This window comes from Bemisia tabaci, chromosome 8, assembly GCF_918797505.1.
Source record: "Bemisia tabaci chromosome 8, PGI_BMITA_v3".
NCBI lineage: Eukaryota > Metazoa > Arthropoda > Insecta > Hemiptera > Aleyrodidae > Bemisia > Bemisia tabaci.
The window spans coordinates 23,150,458-23,171,736 of record NC_092800.1 but is presented as its reverse complement, the minus strand read 5'-3'; the positions used below and the strand labels follow the sequence as shown (position 1 = coordinate 23,171,736).

The 21,279-nt window shown below is 36.3% G+C and overlaps 2 protein-coding genes across 7 annotated transcripts; one reads left to right on the top strand and one right to left on the bottom strand.

Annotated features, from left to right (window-relative positions):
• The first annotated feature begins 1,672 nt into the window (after positions 1–1,672).
• Positions 1,673–6,688, top strand: LOC109032613 (uncharacterized). 3 transcript variants are annotated; one of them, XR_002008944.2, is made up of 4 exons: positions 1,673–1,997; positions 2,645–2,935; positions 4,019–4,221; positions 6,252–6,688. XR_002008944.2 is itself a non-coding variant. In XM_019044843.2 (3 exons), exons 1-3 carry the CDS (start codon positions 1,953–1,955, stop codon positions 4,094–4,096), a joined length of 414 nt encoding a protein of 137 aa, XP_018900388.2. In that variant the 5' UTR covers positions 1,673–1,952; the 3' UTR covers positions 4,097–6,688. The 3 variants fall into 3 exon arrangements, 1 of the variants encoding a protein (XP_018900388.2); XR_002008943.2 differs by having other exon boundaries at positions 4,577–6,688; XM_019044843.2 differs by having other exon boundaries at positions 4,019–6,688.
• A 311-nt stretch (positions 6,689–6,999) lies between these two features.
• On the bottom strand, positions 7,000–20,977 carry LOC109032609 (E3 ubiquitin-protein ligase RFWD3). 4 transcript variants are annotated; one of them, XM_019044836.2, is made up of 11 exons: positions 20,682–20,977; positions 20,089–20,138; positions 19,249–19,569; positions 18,240–18,360; positions 17,436–17,602; positions 16,325–16,462; positions 14,952–15,203; positions 11,381–11,603; positions 10,314–10,527; positions 9,413–9,636; positions 7,000–8,719 (listed from the first exon to the last, which is right to left on the bottom strand). In XM_019044836.2, exons 1-11 carry the CDS (start codon positions 20,725–20,727, stop codon positions 8,466–8,468), a joined length of 2,010 nt encoding a protein of 669 aa, XP_018900381.2. In that variant the 5' UTR covers positions 20,728–20,977; the 3' UTR covers positions 7,000–8,465. The 4 variants fall into 4 exon arrangements, with proteins under 4 accessions (XP_018900381.2, XP_018900382.2, XP_018900383.2 ...); XM_019044837.2 differs by having other exon boundaries at positions 19,249–19,533; positions 20,682–20,976; XM_019044838.2 differs by lacking the exon at positions 20,089–20,138 and having other exon boundaries at positions 20,682–20,976.
• Positions 20,978–21,279: the final 302 nt, after the last annotated feature.

The window sequence follows — 21,279 nt, the reverse complement described above, 5'->3', positions numbered from 1 at the left end:
TTGGATCGCATTTTGCAAAAAGGAACTGAGAGCATTTCAATGTTGCTGGGATTGTGCAACTTAGGTACATTCTTTGCAAAAAGTAAACTTTGCGACGGTAATTTTCGTCTTGAATTCACAGTATATTGGGAGTAGAGGTGAAACTAGTTTAGATGATCGTTTATGTTTGCAAGGTTAGCGACATTGGAATGCTCTTTGAACATTGTTTGTTTTCCTGCTTTATCCCTGAAAAAGTGGATTAACTTTCCACGTACACTGATTCCCACTTGGTCCGCTCGGTTCGCCTTCAATATCTCAATAGGCAATGTGGGCCGCTTAGGAGCTGTAACAGTTGCATGCACCAATTTTGTAATGTGTGCAGGGCCGTGGCGTCCCATAGGCAAGAGGAGTTGTCGCCTGGGGCCTGGGGGTAACAACTCCTCATAAAGGCAGAGGTTACTCCTTGGTTTACTTCCTGGTAAACTCATGAAAATATTCATGAGTTTACCACGAAATTCGTGTTCCATCTAAGGAAATTTGGCAAACGCCTGAGAGTTTATACGGCATTATTCCGTAGCACGGCAGCACAGGGCCGGTGCATACAAGTTTTAGACATGCTACAAAAATGAATCTTTAAAAAAAATCAGACATCAAATTGTAAAAAAAAAAAAAAAAAAATCGAGTGTTGGGGAATGTTTTTGACAACTATCCGCTAGAAATCCCCGGCTATCTCTTCTGGGGGAGTTATGGGGCCAGTACTTATATGCAAGTCTTCCCGCAACCGAAGCTTCGATATCCAGCTGGCAGCTTCCGAGTTTTCCTTTCGAGTAATAGGACAACCGGTACATCATAAAAAAGAATCAGACGTCAAATTGAAAAAAGAAAAAAAAAAAACCGAGTGTCGACACTGCTGAAGATTGGAGATTATGTAAAATCTTGCCTCGTTTTTAAACTTTTCTCCCGAGTCTGAGTCTGAGCGACACCTCATTGGCATCATAGAGCGGAACAACGAAGCATCATCTCGAAAACTCACGATTCGCGAGTTCACGCCTCGCGCCATCGCGCCTTCAATTTTGCAGATGCAACACGGACATCCATCCAGTACGAATAGTCGTATCTCTGCGCCGTCATCAACACGAGTCCTTTCCCTTGCTATATTTCCTTACTGTGCTGGATCCCTTTTTGTCTAATTTGCAGTGGTGCTTCAAGGGCCACGTGAGCAACTTTGTTAGTCGAAGATAGATAAAATGTAAGCCGGCATTGTTATTTAACTTTCCTCCCGAATTTTGATTTCTTGTAGGAGGAATTGACCCCCAAAGATTGTGTTCCTTAGCCTCAAACATCTATCTAGATAGTACTTGCCGTAAAAAAAAGTAACAGTGAGTGGCCACTGAAACATTCTTTGAGAGAAATAAAAACTCCTGAACTTTGAAGAAAAAACTTCCCTCCAGGACTTGCATAATATACCAAGAAGGTTGGTCGTCTGCTGTCAGAGTGAGACCTTCATTTTGACTCTTCTAATTAATTCCAATTAAATTAAGAGGATGACGGTTTTTCTGGTGTACTTGAAATCGAAAATTCTAACTTGACTTCACCAGATCACCAGAACTTCACTGTATATTTCAAAATTCGCGGTTGCTGAATGGCTTAGTAACGCACTCTGTGCGCGCTCTCTCAAACTTATCAAATTATTGTTTATTTACATTTTTCGGCTGTTTGGTTATGCTCTTGCATCAAGCTTTTGCGTGACGAATATAATTGTTCTAATCTTTAATTTTTATCACTTTTGAATAATCATTAGTCTTCTGATACTCCTCTGAACTTTTTAATACAGTGGCAAACTCATTTTGCGTGTCGCTCGAAGTGCGTTCCCTGTCAATCCATTTGTTCCACCCCGTGTCACCACAGGACATGACTCCTTAGGAAGCTGCATTTTTTCTTGTAGTGAAACTTTCGACGATCACCTCCGCAAAATGTTTCTCACGCCATCGCTCCTGTCATTTCCCTTTTATAGGCTGGTGAGTTTGCCTTTCTTTTCTTGGCAGTTGCGCACTTTTCAAGGATCAGCTCTATCGTAGTTTGAGGAGGCGTGTGATAAAGCCAGAGCTTCTTTCATCAGTGACTCGTAGGCATATATGATATGCAAACGATGAATGGAGAATAGAAAGCTCTATTCCAATTCGGATCTCAAACTTTGGTAAATTTGGGTTGCATCCACATTTGGCCTTAATGTATTAAGAGCTCTTCAGATCTTGTAAACCCAAACCTTCGTCAATGTCAGCGTCATGATGCAATATTTCATTTCCTTTTCAGCTTATTGCAAATTGTGTGCAAATATTTCTGTTCTAAGATCATGGAACCATTAATTGAAATTATTTGACTTTGCTGAGTCAGTAGAACATATATTTATCTAAGGTCTATCCATAAGAACTGGGGAAAGAAGAGAATGGACAAAAGTCATATCAGTCTGAATGCATCAATCATCAGTTGGCCCATCGGTTAGCATGTAAATATCTTTTGAATGGTGCAATTTTTGGATGTGACATTTATCTATTCTTTTCTTTTTTCAGTTCTAGTCATTTAAATTAGAAATATGTTTTATAAGGTAAGTTGTCCAAAAAAGTCAAAGAAAGTGCATCAAAAATATTCTTTTCTTCTTTTTCAGATGAATGATGACTACATTCCATCGAAGAACGTTCAAGGTCCGTTCAAGTCTGGCTTCATGTTTTTGCTGAGACTAGCATGGCAGTCTAGACTTCGTTTGCCTGCTTTAGTTTTTCTCGCTTACATGCTTTTTGACATTCGTATTCAGTTTGAGATGGATATTCACCCGCAACGAGAGCTTATAGATGATGATGATGATGATGATGATGATGAAGATGATGATGACGACGATGATGACGATGATGATGATGATGAAGATGATGATGAAGATATTGAAAATGAAGAAGAAGAGGTTTGTTTTTGATTTCTCAACCTGTGGTTGTCACACATTGCATACTGCACTGGGCCTGGCAGCTCTTCATTATAAAAACCAGTCCTGGCAGTGCTGCCAAATTTCCAGTCAATTAATACTTTTAAGCATCTACTGTCATGCCTGGCAGGAAGCACCCCTGAACTTTTTGATGGGAAGGATTTTTGTCCCTGGAAAATTACCCGGAGTACATTGGTAATGGTGGCAAATATTGCTGGAAATTTGATAAATATAAAATGGATTAAGTGAAGAAAGTTATGTTGTTTGCCATCTAGTCTCACAAAAACAACTCAGCAAAACAAAAAAAAAACAAATGCGTGTACAAGGCTGGAGGGGACATAAAATCTATAGCCTTGTATACCCATTTGTTTTTTGTATTTTAGTGTGTTTTTATTGTATAGAGAATATATACTGCTAACAGAGATGATTAATCAAGGGATTTCCAAGAAAATACAGTGACTAGTTTTTCAAAGGAAAACTAAAATTTGACAGGAATTCCCAAACAGAGATACGAGGTTTTGCACTTTCACCATCAGTACTCTCTCAACATGTCATAAGAAGGGATTCTAAAAATTTAAGGCCCAATTTGTAATGTTCTCATCAATCAGTCATCAAAATTGGTGAAATTCAAAGAATTAGATGAGCTGCAGCAATGTTGTAACACATGCTGAAATACTGTGGCATGCAAAGTATGGAATAAAAGTAATGCACCGACAGGTCAGATTTTTTAAGAAAAAAATAGCGCTGGAACTCTCGTGTGTGTTTAAAATTATGAAAATGGGCGCAAGGACTTTGCTGAGGACAACCAAAACCTGTCTGCCCATTTTGAAAGTTTTGAATGTACCACGATTTTTGTACAGCTTCTTGGTAGGAGTTCTTACTTGCTGTTGCCAGCGTTATACGTAAATTTTCCAAAACCAAACAAATTATTTTATCGGAAGGAATCTTTACTTTTTCAGGATTTCATCCAGTTATGCACCTTCCCCTTCCCTTCATGGTTATTTTCCTCTTCCATGAAATTTTAAATCTTCCTCTCTATACCTAATTGTTTTTGTATTGTTATAGGTTTATGAACTCGATGACTTTGAGCCTAAGGTGACCAGAGGCGAGATAGTTTTCCAGAACGCAACTAAAGAACAATGAAACTATGCAGCGCCAACTACAAGATCAATCAGCTGCACTTAAAAAAGATACTAAAGCAATTTCATCCATCTTTGTCTCACCTGAGACAGATAATTCAGCCAGTAAAACACCACGCTCACTTTAAGGTACTTCTTTTTTTTCGAAGCAAAAATGGTGTATTTTGATGTTCTGCTTGCAGCAAATATCTTCAGATGAATCTTCAACCTTCAAATGTGAGGTAGATCTAAAGATGTGACCAGACCAAATCATAATCTTAAGAATTTAAGGTTTCTTTACTGTCCTAAGTGCGACAAATCACCAATTTTGAAGCAGAAGCGCTGGGTTGCAGGAATCGTTCAGGATTTTTACACCTGCGTATGGTGATGTTAAATACAAGGCGATGATATTTCCCAATAGGTCATTAAAATTACACCCAAACTTTTAAGCTTTCAGAAGTTGTGCCAGAGATCTAATTTATTTTTTTATTTTTTCATGTCACAGGAATTTTGTACTTACATTCAAATCAATAATGAATGACAGGAAGAGTGCACCTCATTGATCTTATTTCAAACGGTTCAATTCTCACTATTTATTTTTGTGTGTTTACATTTACATGGCTGGTATCATACAAGAAGTTTTCATCATGTTTGTCTAGAATTTTAAATTTTATGAATGAATGGTACTTGGATTGCTAATTTTTTATTCTGGGCAATCATTTTACATCAATATTCATGAGATTTTTTAAAAATTGTTTTTTAAAGCTGTTTAGCGGGGATCTTACAACCTACAGTTTTTATGGAGTGACAGGATTACATAACCTGCATCACCTCCCAGAATTTTCTTTTAACAAATGATGTACAGAGTTGCCATTTTTTTTTTCACTACCTCAAATACCCCTGAGGGGTTAATCCTTCACTTGCCCCCCAGCCCTTCTCAATCTCTCACTACTCAACAACCAGCCCAAGGCAACCCTTGCTCGGGTGGCCTTGCTGTGAATTGAACTAGGGACCTTTAATGAAAGGGTCAGTGGCACAACCATTATGCCATGGAAGGCGAACAATTATAATGACTATCTTCCAGGACAATGTCATAAGCAAAAAAATTTTGGTGGAGCTAATCATTGAAAGCAGCAAGCACTTGAAGTGTAAAGCTGAAAATTTTGGAGGGAGAGTGTAAGATAAAATAGAGTGTCAACTGTACGATTTTGCACAGAATCAGGTTGCTGCTTCTACTAATTACAGATTTTTTGGCTTTGAAGATCCAATGCAAGGTCAATTAGAAGTTTTAATAAGTCACCAAATGACTGTCAAAATGAGAGTCCTGCAAATCCATTTCAGAAAATTAAATTTTTTCCTGGCAAAATTGTGCAGTACAAAAAAATTTGCCAAATTTCATCCTATCTATCCTTACAATAATTTTTGACGCACTGATTGTGCTCATCGCTGAAAAAAAATAAAACATGGCAGCGTTGTAGAGCAATTTTTTCTGAGAGAAAAATTTGAAATGGAGTGAAAGTAGGTAGTCAAACTCCTCTACCTCTTCTTTTCTCAATTTTGATAAAATGACAAGAATACAATCGTTCCAAGGTGCTCTGTAATAACATTTATTAGCTGTGCAAACTTTAAGACCTTGTTCGTAATGTCGTTTCTTTTATCCGATTATGCCAACCCTGGATCTCAACTTAGTGACAAGAATTTGCCCTTAATCTTTTCCAGATTAAATCAAAGAGATGGAAATCAATAAAATTGTTTTTCGCAATTCCATACCTATCCAACTTAACGTATAAATTAGTATACCATCTATCGTAGTTTAGCTATTAATTTATCGTTTCCTTTTTCTCGCCGTTGGATCTGTACAATTAAAATGGCTGTATCAGCCTGATAATTTGTTTGTGTTAAGGACAAGTTTTCTCATGTATATTAACCTTGAAGCTCTGAGGCATGATCCAAGATTCTCTGTTCCGAAAACTCGAACCTCTTATTGAGTTTTTCGCTGGATTTAGTGCTTCCCATCAGTCAGTTAATGGTAACAGACGTTAATAAAGCAGCACATTGTGAATCAGTCTTGAGGACCTCAGTTTTTAGCAACAAGATGAGTCATTATTTGTATCTCGCTAAATTTAATTGAGCACTCGAGTTGACAACAATATCATTTCTTCGTCATTTATTTTTCTCAGAGTCAGCACCTACTAAGTTTGTTCACTCCTAGAATGCGACAGAAAATCCGCCATCTTGCTGCTTGCGTTTACTCTCCATGAAAAAACGATGTTTGATGACCTTCTGTTGCAGTCCAAAAGTGCTTAAACTTATTTGTTGAGGACGCTATAAAGTTACGATTTCTTTGTAAACATCAGGATCTAAAAGTTCGATGGAAGTTATACATTTAAAGTTTCTTTTTTTCTTTAATTCTATGCATGAATGTAATTTTTACTCACTCAATATTGATACCTTCTTTTCTCCCAAAGAAGATTATGTATTTGTGATCAGGCTGTGATCATATTTTTGTATGTTTATTGTATTATTTAATGTTTTTTATAGTAGGCATGTAATATTTTAAGGCATTTTTACTTTGGTGTTTTATTTTCTCCAATAAAACAGAATTTTATGTCTTCAATTTTATGTCTTTTTTTGTATCAAGTAGGTATTATTTTCTATTCACCGAAGATGTTATCAAAATTTGTCTTGCAAAGTGAAGGTAGAATCTGACATTAGCGGATCCAGCATACAGGCAACATCGTTTTTTCTCCATTTAAACCCATGGAAATGTATCAATTCTTGGAGGGGTTTGGTGCTCCGACCAGAATCGATTATTTAACTCTGTTTTAAATGGAGGAGATTCGATGTTGCCAAGTTGCTAGATCCGCCTCTGTCTGAAACTATCTTAGGATTTCTTTTCAGAAACGGTAAAAAATCGAACTTCTAATGGACTCTTTGTTTAATAAAAAACTTATATTTAAAAATGTACAAATGAAAAATGTATTCACAACACTTCAATACAAGTCCACATTTACTTGAATTAGTCACAATGAGAAGCAGTCTAACAAAGAGGAATGATGTCAATTGACCATGGAAGATTAACAGTTTTCCTGGATGATATCAATCAAACGAGCGGGAAATAAGTGAGCTCTCTAATGAAATTAACAATATCAGTAACGGAGCATCAAACAATATACATTTTTTTCAAAAAAGATTTAACAAAAAGGCTGTAATGTTTACAACTTCATACTATCCACTTGATGTTGGAGGATTATGAAGTAAGAAAAAGCATTTGCGTTTGGATGGGTCAAAAATGTTGAAGTTTCCTAAAGTTCTCTTTCTCTGATTAAATTTTGGCATCAATATAACCCTACGCAACGAATAAAAGTAGAGAGGGAACAAAAATATTTTGAAGATTCTTAATGAAAATACCGAACAACTGGATGTCAAAAAGTGAAGAAGGACTCAATTTTTCTAGATTTGCTTTTTCAATAATTTCTATCATGGCTTTGCGTCAAAGGTTATTTTAGTTTTTGTGATGTGTTCTCTCATGGCTCCATGCATTCCTTGAAATGCTTGCCTACACTCTTCAGATAAAATTAAACTCTGATTATTTAATGATCACCATGGAAGTTGGCGGAAACAGAGTGGAGTCGAATGAAAACGTTTGTTTGTCTTCATGTCATCTTAACCTTGTTGAAATATTTAATTAAGAGCCAAAGAATCATAACTCCATTTTCACAAATTTGAGATACTGAAGAGAAACTTCCGCTGTTCCCAATTTTCATTTTTCAACCTAAATTAATTATCGATTTGATCGATAAACTTTCATAGTGCTTTAAAAAAATGAATCTTGTAAATTTTGAATGCAATTAAATTTGAAAACATCACAGTGTAATGATGAGAGGTCCGACCTAACTGAATCTTAAAGCAGAAGTTGGATGTAATTATAAGTATTAAAATTTTACCATTATGTTTAAATTTACATGCGGTCAACCAAAATAATACTCTCAGATCTGTCCACTGATATCAGTTTGAAGATATACGTTAAAAACTATGTCTCCTGGTTGATTTAAAGTACAGTTGAGCAAGAAAATTATAAGAAACAAAAGTAGTTATTTTTATTTGAACTAAATATTCTAATGTAAACCAATTAGGGCAAATGAAACTTGACTAGCATCGGAAATGGTAGGAGAGAAAGTAAGTTTATGCAGGACTCATTAAAAAACCCAATTAGTTTGACTTTAAGAAATCTGAGCTTAAAATCTCTTTGTCTACTCCCCCAGCATTGCTCTCAATACTCAGAAAAAATAGCAAATGCATTAAAAAGTATCATTAATATGTACACATTGAGCTTCAGACAGTATGTTACAAAATTACAAAAGGTAACTTTACTTGCTTCTATTGAAGTTAATTTATTTAGCGGGGATCGAGTAAACACTCAGATAGTTGTCCGATACGGTTGAAAGGTACAATGACTGGTTCACATAGAAAGGCAGAAGATCAGAGACGGATTCGTTTTCCTTGGAGGGTAGACTAAATTTCTTACTAAATGAAGACAATTGGAATGCTTCAACAGCTTTTGAAGATTCATTAAAGGCACATACGAACGTTTCTTTGTTTGCATTGAACAATCTAGACCTTGATATGTTCCCTACAGTGGATCCACCTGAAATAAAAAATTCATGTTGTCTGAGTTTTTAACTATTAAAGGAACCTTATAATGGAATGTCTCAGACTAGAATCAGTCTCACTACATTGTAGTTATATGTAGTCCAATTTTCTCTGATGATTTTTTTTTTCATGGTAAGTTAAGCAACGTTCTATGAACTTTGTAATTCAGTGAAAAAATATATTATATGTAATGAGGGGCTAATTAATAGAACGTTTCAAGGCATCATACTGCTTACAATCCTTGGTTTGAACGATGGAATACTGGAGGAGATTAGGAAATCAGAGTGGCAGTTGAGCTGATTTTCATTAATGTTGTCAGGTTGAAGTTCAAAACAGTAAATTGATGGTGAAACTCCGAAACCATGCATCTCGTTTGCGGGGTTTAAAAATCTTCGCTCCAGGGATGCAAAATCTTCCAGGCTTCCACATTTTTATGCACCTGCCTACCGGTTTTCCACATTTTCCTATTCAACTTTAAACAAAACTCCCCATCAATTTCAAGAAAGATGACCTTTTTTCCGCCTTTGACTTTCGATTCTCAACTCTCAAAAATTTAATGGTTTGAACATATCAAGTATTCAGATAAAATATACCCCTTCACTGTTAGCACATTTTTCACTTAACAGAAAAAGCCGGTCAAAGGATGCAAAAATGCATTCTAAACAGAGGACAGAAATACAGAACTTACCATGAAAGGTGTGAAGATGCTGACATCTGGCAGGATTATCGGATGGTGTGAGCTGATAGACCATATGCCTAGCAGTGGAGCATTGTTGATTAGGGCGAGCAGAGGCTAAAATGAGATCCAGTTCTTTATCGAAATTGAGGGAGATGAAAGTTCCCTCCAGTGGCAAACGGTGATTAATAAAACCTTCATTAACACCACGTTCAAGGGCCCAAATAGAGCTTAACCTGAAATTTGACCACACAATTTTAATCAAACCTATCTGGAAATATAATAGCTCATCCGCGCTTATGCAGTACTACAGGATGTCATTGACGAGAAAGAGGCACCTTAATTGAAACAACTGCTGTTGTATGTAAGGTTCTTCAGGATTTTCTGAGTGAAATAATGTGAGTAGGGTAATTTTTTATACGCTATTTTTCAGAAAATAAGTAATAAAACTTGAGCTTATGAACACTTTGATCAATAACAGGATGACTGGAAAAGTGGCACCCCAGCACTAACCATTATAATATCTAGACTTACTTAATTCCTGAGAAATTCATATGTCGGTAAATATATTTCAGGGTTTATACTCTTTCACATTTCGAATTCCCTGAGTTTTTTATGAGTTTTTCCTGAGTAGAAGGAGAAAACTCACAATAAAGTTAATATTTTACCACGAGGAGGAAATTTCCAACGAAGGTTCCCTCAAGCTCTCCAAGACAAATTGCTCACCGTCACAAGACAGTATAAAAATGGGACTGTAAGCAATTTTTCTTGAATTCTGTTTGGAAACTTTCTTTATAGAACTTGTTAAAAGTTTTCTTGCTTAGTTCCCTAAAGTTTCCTTAATATGTCCACTAATGGAGTCAATCTAACAGTGTAAAAAAAAATAGTTTAACAAAAGAGAGAAAGTTTATACCGGCAAGCAATGATCCCGCCTCTTGAAAGTGTCCGTCCTGGAACAGCAGGAACGGATGAAAGACCTACAATTGGAGTCCTGTCTCCAGCTAATTCCAGCATGACCTTGTCAGTGCGCCGGCGATCAAACTGCAGAATGGAACCACTTTGAGTGCCAATAAAGCAAACATTTGGATTTTGCAAATCCCAACAACATGACCAAACAGGACTCTCGGCTAAAGGGGAAAAAAATGTGTTAAAAGAAACAAGCTTTAAACAGAAAAAAAAAGACTTAGAGACTTAGATGACTCAACTGATGATAACCTCAGTTTTAAATACAGAAGAAATTTTGAAAGGTACACAGCTACTAAGCATGGCTCCAGGATCAGAAAAAATATCTTTACCTTTTAGTATATAATTCAGATGATAAGACAATACAATTAGTAGAACCGGATGAGTAATTCGTTTGCTGCACAAGTCTCCATAGTTCTTTATTTTGTTGAGACGGAATAGACATAATTGCTAGCGGTTTAAACAGAGCATTTTCATAGCAATACTGAGGTGATGAGAGGCGTTATCCGTAGCACTCCACAGAAATTATTGTCGGGCACTAGTTCTTTAAGTAGCCAATAGATAGTGGTAGCATTACAGAAATTGACAGAAACCATGGTTTAAAGCATTCAAATCTCACCATTTTTCTGCATATTATTCCTGCCCAATGGGTACAATTTTGCAAAAACATGTTGACAGTGAACATGCTAAATGCATTACTTGAAAAGATGTTAGCTTTTAGGGGTCAAATAATGTATTAGCCATTGTGCTGAATATATGTTGTTTGAGTAAGAGCGCGCTTACAGATGCCGTAGCAAAATCATAAGGGAGCCGATGCTGAGTCCTGACTAATGTTGCCAAACTTGGAAATTGTTTGATGAAAAACAGCCTAAAACCAGTTCCATGTTAGTTGAAAAATGTGGAGTCAAATTTCTCGGAAGAAAAACAATTAAAAATTGTGGCATTAGCAAAGGCGTACAGAAACACACAAAGTTGAGGTTGTGAATAAAACAAAATATTCAATGAAAGAAATGTCACCTTGATAAGTGTGAACAACTGAGTTGCAAGAAACATCGACTAGCTTGGCTGTTTTATCCAGTGAAACACTTAATAGTACATTCGGTTCGGACTGGTGGAATGATAAGTCTCTGATAGGTTTCGGGTGGAGGTAGACAAACTCAGATATGTTGAAATCCAAACTATTAATTTTCGTGATACCAAATCCCTGGAAGACAGGATTTGCAGATGCATGTGATGCAACCTGAAACAGAGACAAAAGAATATTCATGAAATACGGAAGATACTTCCTATGATGGTTCTAAGATCTTCTTAAAAATGTATTTTTTTTCTTGAAGCCACTCGTCGTCATAATATGCAGAGATTCATACACTAGAGAATTCAATTTTCTGGAGAATCAGTGCATGATAAAGAAAAATAGAGGTAATTTTCAGATTTAGTAGCAAAAAATTCCTTAAACCATGTCCTCAGAATGCCTTATGCAAAAAATCAGATAAGCTTTCTATGGTAGTACTAGGGGGCTCCGCCCCCTGGCCGCTACGCGGCCCAACCCCCTGAAGGCGCTCCGCGCCATCAATGGGCTGCTTTGCGGCCCTATTGAGCTCGCCCACTCGGGAGAGCTCTTTGCGATCGATTTCTTTTAGCATTGGTAGTGTCCGTGGCGACAAATGGATGGTTCTTGTTGCCGTCGGAGGAACGGCCAAAATCCCATTGATTTCAAGGTCTAAAAGTTGAATTTTTGCGGGTTACAGTTTTCCTCCGTCGAACATTTCCGTTCCCTCATTCAACTGAGGATTAATTGTTCCTCGTTTGCCACACTAGAGAGCAGCACTTTCCAGTGGCCGAGCATATCATAGCATGTTTCTATGGTTTTATAGCAAATAACCTAATTGTATGTTATCATCCTCTTGGCCGTCAGTTATGACTTACCGCTAGCGTACTCTGCTGGAGATCTCAGAATGCTGAGTTTCTCCCCACTCGTTCTTTTTAGCCAATGATCGTTCCCGTGAGGCTTTTTATCCAACTTCAACCAAATACTGTGTCTGCAGACTGTTGTTATTTCACTCAATAAAAAAAAAAAAAATCTTTTCAATGCAGTTTTTGTGTGCAGTTGTACTTGCAATTGTTATTATTTCTTAAAATAAAAAACATGGTGACCTCGACGTGATTTAATAATTTGTTCAATTAATTTTAAGGTACTAAGACTAAGATTGAGATTTGCGCATAATTAATGGATAATCCTTATTGGTACCATAGAAGGTTTGCTTGAGAGCTCGGTTGAGACTCGCATTGGGATCCTTTCAGAGTTTGTTTAAACCTCATATTAAGAATGCTTTAGGATTCGTTTGAGCCCCTCGCATTAAGAATGCTTGGGAGTTCGTTTGAGCCTCGCATTAAGAATGCTTAAGAGTTCGTTTGAGCCTCGCATTGAGTTTCTTTAGAGTTCGTTTTAACCTTAAAATACAGATGCATGAAGTGCTCTTTTGAGCTCCGTGCTATTTATAGTGCGCGAGGTGCTCCATTGAGCCACCGCATACCTACAAAGGCGAGATGTGCTCCATTGAGCCACTCGCATACAAAGGCTTGAAGTGGTCTTTCGAGCTCCACGCTAAAATTCGAGTGAATTCCTTTTCAACTCTTAGTGTATACCATAAGTATTGTGTAAGAATTATGGTAGAAACGTTCCTCCGAACCGTGCTCAATTATAGTTTCTTTGAACTCTGTGCCGATAAAAATTGAGAATTTCAGACTGCCAGCTTAACAAAGTATAACCTTTATTCAAGTTGGCGACTTGATTTAAAAAAAAAATTAAAATTAAATCATATGGTTTCATTGTAATCTGAAAAATTTGTCATATGAAATTACGTCATAACATTTTGCATCGGCATGTAACCTCTGATAATTGGGTAAAGATTCATTTAATACATATACAATTTCAGAAAAAATCATTAATAGTTGTTAATAGTTTCCCAAAGGCGAGCTCTCCAACACAGTAGTGTTGGAACCAGCAGCTTGTTTTTACCCTCCTATCAAATTTTCATTCAGTATGTTATTTTTAGATGCTTAATTAAAAAAAAAAATCGGATTATGACCGTTGAAAGTTAATAATATTTTTTTATTTTTGAAGTAGAACCAAGGTGATGTAATGAATGGTCATTACATCACCTTGGTTCTACTTCAAAAATAAAATTAAAATGGTGTTGTTCGAATCAAACTTTATTAATAATATTTGGTCAGTCCTGACTCGACGCAGCGCCTGCCTCCTCACTTTGTATCTGCTGTTACATAAATGCTGTTTATATTAATAAGAAATTCGGCAATTAAGTATTGACCAATGCCAGAATCAAAGCCGGAAGAATGAGGAAAAATTGAGTAAAAACCTTAGGCCGGGCGGCTCCGGTTATTGGGATTTCCCCCTTGCCCCTTCCAGCGCTGCGCCGATCCTCAACTCTCGGAATGAGGAGCCCTCCACGAGGGGAAGCATTGTTCTATTGTCTATTCGGATCACTCAGGTAGAATCTCACACCTCGACGTTTCTAGCGGAAACAACATATCTCTCACGCTCTTAACATTGGACATAAGTCCCATGTGCTTTAAAAGCTCTAGAACATTGAAAGTTCGGGGTTTCACAATTTTTTGCACATCTACAGCTATTACAGATGACATACATGTAAGGATCATCCTTATCGGTCCGGTAGTTCGTCAGAAATAGTGCTTCCAAGATTTTGCTTGTAGCTGTATAATATAGATAGGGGTGAATTATACCATTTGACCAAATAAACTCCATTATCAGAAACAGTAGGTCATATTTTCACGAACTGATAACAGTAGACGCATGAGTCTTTTAGACAGAAAGTTGGTAAATTAGCCAACATGCATTAAAAATCAGCATAAAGCTGAAAATCTCAATACAGAGAATAAAAGCTCATATGGGCATAATTTTCCCTCAAAGAGATATGCTAGTCGTAACTAGTGTTGCACCAAACAGCGGGAAAGTTGCAGAGGGAAAATTGTGCTCAAATGAGCTTTTTTCCTCTGTATTAATAATTTCAGCTTTAAGTATGCTGATTTTAACCCACGTTGGCTATGTTACCAACTTTCTAATATTTTCAGGCAAACCATGAATACAGTCCTATGTATTCTTGGGTGCTTCATCTGAAAATGAACTTTGTTTGTTTCATGCGCTGATATTTTGGGAAACTGAATTTTTTTGGGAGAAGTTTGATTCTTAACAGGAAATTTTGACACTTCCGAGAAGAACTAAACTGATAAAGTAAAACATTTATTTCTACAGTCATTTTCTAAATAAGCTTAAGAAATTTACCCACCCGGATTCAGTTTTCAACTTTCTGGCGAATTTAAAAAAAAGGATTAATTGACCAGTGCAATATTGTAATCAGGATGATCATTTCAATCGGCACAGAGCAGATTTTTCCATCCTGATTCAATTGATTCATTAAGTTTGTTTATAGCTATATAAATACTTCTTTTCTGGGTCTGCATAGAAATTCTAGGAAAGTCAGTCATATTAAACTAGGTTAAAAGTAACCAACTGACCCAAAAATCACAATAAAATATATTAAAAGCATACCAGTAAACTAAGATATTTATTGTGAGCTAGCACTCTGCCACCTCCTTTGCTGAGACGGTGAGTGTGGACCAGTCTTGGTACGGTGGACTGCGACCTATTGCAATGGATACAACCAGGATTGCCAGAGCTAGATGATCCAGGGAACTTAGATTTCATTTCTTTCTGCTGTTCAAGGAACCGTTTCTCTAGCATTTCAACGTTCATTTTGCACTTTGTTAGCTCTAGTTCTAATCGTTTGTTGTCAGAATAAGCCTAAAAATAAAAATTGTAATTTAGAGACAAACAAGAAAAAAAAACTTCAAAATGTGGCCAAAACTGTGTGTGACAAGGTTGTAAAAAAGAGCTGGGTTCACACTATTTTGCAGGGTAACTTTTTGCCCCTGCTCACCTTACAAAGTAAAGCGGACCCACCTCTATTTTACTACCACGTTTAGAGACAAAGGTGGACATAAAAAAGAGGACTTCAGGGTTTTAATACAAAGATAATTTATGGACTTTCATTGGGACCCTTATATTTATCAAACGAAAGATACAAGATGCAGGATGGCTCTTATAAAAAGTTAATGAAGAGATATTCGTACAAATTTTTCAAAGACTCCAATTTTAATTTGGCACAACTTTTTAAACTCCAAACTAAGGCACTGTCCACACATGCGTGGTTTGAGGAACTTTGGGCGAACTTGTTATAGCTCAGCTATAACCTGTCCCAGGAGCACGAAGTTCGTGAAACTAATTCATCCAAACTGGGTCATTGTGGAGAAGGCCCATGACTCTTGAACCCAATAATCAAGAAGGGTTTACAAAATTTTGTATTAAACAAAAAAACCAAGGAACATTCACTTGAGTTACACTTTAACTTGAGTTAAACACAATAAGTCTACGGTGTAAGTCAGCAATCACATATCTCGTTTGCGATATCTAAAATCTCTGCCTCTATGTCATTTTTTAAAAGAAGAACAAATTGACATCATTCCTTGAAGTTTTTGCAAATTTTCTTTGCACAGAGAAGTAAAATCACAGCAGTTTTAAAGAATTGTTGTTGAGTAGTTTTCCGTTTGAAAAATAAAGTATGACAGGAAGTCTGCGACGTCGCAAACCGAGTTATGTGATTGCCGACTTACACCGTCGAAGTACTCAAATTGAAGGAACAAGGAGTCATTTGCATTTCGCCAACTTGTCCGCTTACTTATCATATCATTGATGCAAGCAGGAGAAAAATCCTCAATTTTTAAAGTACGGTTGGGTCATTCATTGATTCATCAAGGGAACATCTTTTGTCCATAGTTCTGAACATAATTCTGCTTGGCATAAATTTTTTATAAAAAAAAGCATCTTAAGCAGAAATGAAAGTAGATGTGATGGTTGAAATTTACCTTTTCTAGTTCATTCTTCAGTCTATCATTTTCAGCAGTGTCCATTGCAGTTAATTTCTTAGCGTAGATAATTCTAATATCCTTCACAGCCGCTTTAGTATTACACGATGGACAGCGCTTGATTGCCCCACATGATACCTGAAAATTATGAACAAAGTATTTCATGAAACATGAACAAAATAGAGAAATGTTGTCTTTTTTGAGAGAAATGCTCTGTAAGCATTCAAATTTCGCCAAAATTCTTCTGATAAAGTATTTATTTCTGACATCTGTTTGTAGTCAATAAGTAATGCTTGGTCCTGACTGAATAGTGGCAAAAAATGCGAAATACATTATCGACTAAAATTTTCTTCGGTATTTCTCGTTTTTATCGAAGAGAAAACAAGAGCCGCAAAATGGAGTGCGGGCTGAGTGGCACCCTCTACTTTTATGAGTTGTCTCTGATTGACTGATCTGCCTGGTACCCACTTTCTGGGGCTCTCATGGAAAATAAATTAGGGTTCATTTTCCGATGAAAATATTTCAGAAACATGGCCAAATTTATACATTGGAGATTTTAGAAGTCAATTCTTCAGATGTTCCTGAAGAGATTGATGGGTAATACATGACACTTGGTTCTCAAACACACCAAACAGTTTGACCTGCCTAGAATTTTTTTTTTCATGACACTTGAATTGAAAAAAAAAATTGAAATTGAATTGAAAAAAAAAAAAAAAAATTCCAGGTCGACCTGTTTGGTGTGTTCAAGAAAAAATTGGGATGTATTGCCCATCAATCTCTCAAGAAAAATCTGGCAAATCAATTTCTGAAAGCTCCAAGGGTAAATTTTTCTTTGATTTCGAGATATTTTTGATGAACAATGAACCCTGTGTTATTTTCCGGAAAGGGGGTACCACTCAACCCTGCTATTGCAACACTTACTTACTCTTTGGTTTCCATTGCCCTAGGTATAGGTCAAAATGTCTGGTAAGCCTGTTACATCAGTAAGGAAACTTAATAAGATGAACACCATCAAAGTCAACATGATTAAAAATGGGTAGTTATAACATTCTTGGATTATGACAATTATCGATGGACAGATGTTAAATAAACAAGAAAGTAGTTCACCCACCTTAAGCCACCTTTCTATGCAGCTTTTTCCGAATAAATGACCACATTTAATTGAGACAATTCTGTGGTCTCCTGAGTTGGTGTACACCTCTAGACAAATTGAGCAATAACTACCATCATCATTCCCAACATCGTTGGAATCTGAATCATCATCAGCTGGCCTTTTTCCTGGAAGGACAAAAAAAAAAAAAAAAAAAAACCCAATATGTTAAACAAATAAGTACAGCCTTGTTTCGCTTACATTTCCTCCCTCTCCTAATATGTAAGGTATCTTTAATTTTGTCAAAGAAAAATTTAGTACCTACACAGGAAAATTTTTCTATTGTACAAGATACCAAAATTATTTCATGGCTCAATTTTTTAAAGAGTGGGAAATTGGAATTAATATCGACATTACCTACTTAACTGTTATTTTCTCTTTTGAAGATTAAATTTGGAAATTTTTAATGCTTCCATAATATTCTATGTCAAATTTTGAAGTGGGAATGTATAGTACGGCTCCCAATTTTATACTCTTGTCTAATAGTCAACTGTAAAAAGAGAACATTTTTAAATAAGTGTAAACCTTCATTAATAAAAATAACCTGATTGTCAGTAATTCATAATTATACAGCTAGCTTTCATTGCTTTGTTTGAATAAATGAACCAAAGTGACGGAAATTTTAAACTTATTTTTAAAACTATATTTCAGAAAAAAAAGTTTAAAATTTATATTGCTTTGGTTCATTTATTCAATCAATCATTTCAATTGGCAATGTTTGCTTTCAATTCACTGAATAGCTTTCATTACGTTTGTTCCACTTACTTGATTTCGGGCTTGAAGAGGTTGAGGCTGAACTTGGTCCTGGAATTTGTTCAGTGACTACAACCCTTTGAACTGTTTGCTGTGCAATTGCTTGAGCAGCAGCTTCCATCACATTAGCAACCTTTCATACAGAATCAAAACAAGAGTTTTAGTCAATGTTAAAATATGAGAAAACCCTCTTTGTGCAATAGTATATTTCCTTTGTGACATTTACAATAATTTGTGATAAAACAAAAAAAACTTAACTTCCTTTCACCTAAGTTGTATTTTGTTCGGAGACAACACTCCCGACATGTTGTGAAAACAAGCAACAATCACATTTTGTTCGGAGTTGTTTTGTGTTGTGGGGGCGGGGATTTTCACGCGCAAAGTCTGGGAACTCCTGAGGCAACATTGTTGTACAACAACTGCAACAAGCTCAAAGCAAGTCGTTAATATGTTGTTCAAAAAAGCAACGCTGTTTTCTAACCTAAATTTGGAGGTTGCTCTCTCCTTGGTTGTTCAAAATCGCGTAAAAAATAACAAGAAAAAAACAGAAACATTTCATTGTTTTGAACAAAACACTACTATACCTTTGAAGCAAAAATCTTTGATCCAATTCCATTCTATTATTTCACGATCAATTAAAATTTAACTGATGAGAGTTTTAACTATAAAGTCAAAAGTTCTACTGCTCACTGATGGGAGTAATATTGTGTACTTGTTGCTGATAGTAAACACAATGGGTACCTACCTTAAATTGTTATCATGTAATTTTTAGAGAATTGACCAGTTGTTCTTGAAGCAACTAACATAAATTGATCATTCTTATTGATCTTTCCATCATGGGGTTTGCAATTTTTGCAGAATAAAGCATCAAGCTGGCAGAAAATTTGGTATCACAAACTCGTTACAAAAGTTTAGTGAGGGTGATTTGGAAAGAGACAGCATTTTATTCATTCTAAAAATTTTTCAAAAGATGTCACCTTCTCTTCTCTTTTAGGTAATAGGTATAAAAAAGCTCACTTACAGGGGTTGGAGCAGGATCAGCAGCTGGAACTTGATAATTTGACCCTGCTTCTCCATCTGACCATCCAGATGAAGATGAGCTTATCGGCCTTAGATCTCGACTACCCGGTTCGACCACTACCGGTGAATCTGAGCCATCTGATGATGTGGGTGAGTGATACATTTCTACACTGTTCACAGAGCTAGCTGACGACATTGATGATGCAGCAGAGGAGAAGGACATAGAGCCTCCCAGCGAGGCGTTGTAGGAAGAATCGTTTGATTGGTCATCAACAGGAGACGGGTTCTGTGACAATATTCGTAAATAGTGCGGAACATGTCCCTGTTAGAGATAGGAATTAAGAAAAACGTTTGATACAAATTAAGTCAAATGTACGCCATTTTGCTTGAAAAGGCGGATGGCATGCGCTGCATTCGTTAGACATCTATTTTCATACCAATGTTCTGTCTCTGAATAGAGCTAGATTTGTGACACAATTTTCTTTCAATCATTTTCAAAAACTCAGTAAATGTATGCATCAAATTGAATTAAAGCAAAATTTAAGCTGAGACGTTACAAGCATTAGAAAGGCTAAGTTCAGAACTAACTAAGCTTTTTACTTCAAAATTGTACCTTCCTGGATAATATTTCCTAAATAATAGAAATATTCCAAGTAATGATATTCTTTGATGATTAAATTTCAAGAATTATACACTCGCTAAAAGAAAATGTCTGTCTCTCACTATAGATAAAGTTAGGAGATAAAGGGACAGCTAAAGCCTATGTTAAAGGAAGTCTATTCATACAAAATCATGTACCTAAGCAGTAAGCACCATGAAATAAAGAATCACAAAATCTTACCACAACCGATTCATTTTCGGATGTTTCCATTTGATCATCTATGAAATCATCTAGAAAAGAGAGGAGAAACGGGAGAAATTATGAAGGAAGAAGGCAAGGTAATTTTGCACGCTGTCATAAACTTAAACAGAATCTTTGGAATTGAAGTCCGTGAAAAAAAGACTGAGAACTTTGCCTCTACATTGATTCTTTTGGAGAAATAACACCTCATAGCCTCGATTTTGATATGATTTGATTCCTTTCTGTTAAGAGTTAACACCAAAACTAAATAGACATCATCCATCAGCATATTTTGGAGTGAGATAGAAAATACCTACACAATCTCAATATGGGTAATCACTTTCAATACTGAAATGAAGGCAGCTAGTCTATTATTGCACTTAAAAAGTGCATAAACTTGGCGTTAGTCAAGTTCATGTCCACGTTTGTGGTATGTTATAAATACGTGTGATATGCAATGATCGTTAAAATGGTACTGAGGTCGAATCGTGCCAGTTTGTATCCTGCGGAAGAACATCCTTTCAACTGCCCAAACCTACTTTAAGAAAAGGGAGAATACTTGAGATGAATAAGAAAAACTATAAAAACCTTACCATCGGAAAAATTTGTCATATCTGAATCCGAATCATCGTCATCCATCACGTCGAATATTCCACCGTCAAACCACGCAATTTTTGCGCTTGAGTAACGGGGCCTCAGGGGAGACCCTTATATAAAATCGGCGATCAAAACACGAGGGCCATTGAACAAGGACTTTCTTGGTGTTGAAACTGAAATCTGAAAACTATAAAACTTGGTGCCTCAAATGATTGAGTGAGAAGTGAGAACCAAGTTTGGACTTCAGAGAAACAAACGAAAACAACAAGATGTGAAAATTGGAAACATAACCTCAAATTTTTCTGTTGTTTTCTGTTTTCTGGTGAAGCCGTACACCATTCAAGACACAACATACAGATAGGTATGAGTTTTGGTATTATCATTAACTGAAGGCGCATCGACTTATTTAACGTGTTTACACACAACTTTTACTGTAAGTTGCTGCAGTTGCTACTAACAGTTATTGCATGATTTATTTGGATTTTGTACATGCGTTTTTTTTAGTTCTCCAAGTCGATCTAGGGTACTTTTAATTGGTAATTTTGTTTTACGCTTTATCTGGGGCTGATCACGCAACAGATTGATCTAGCTGTC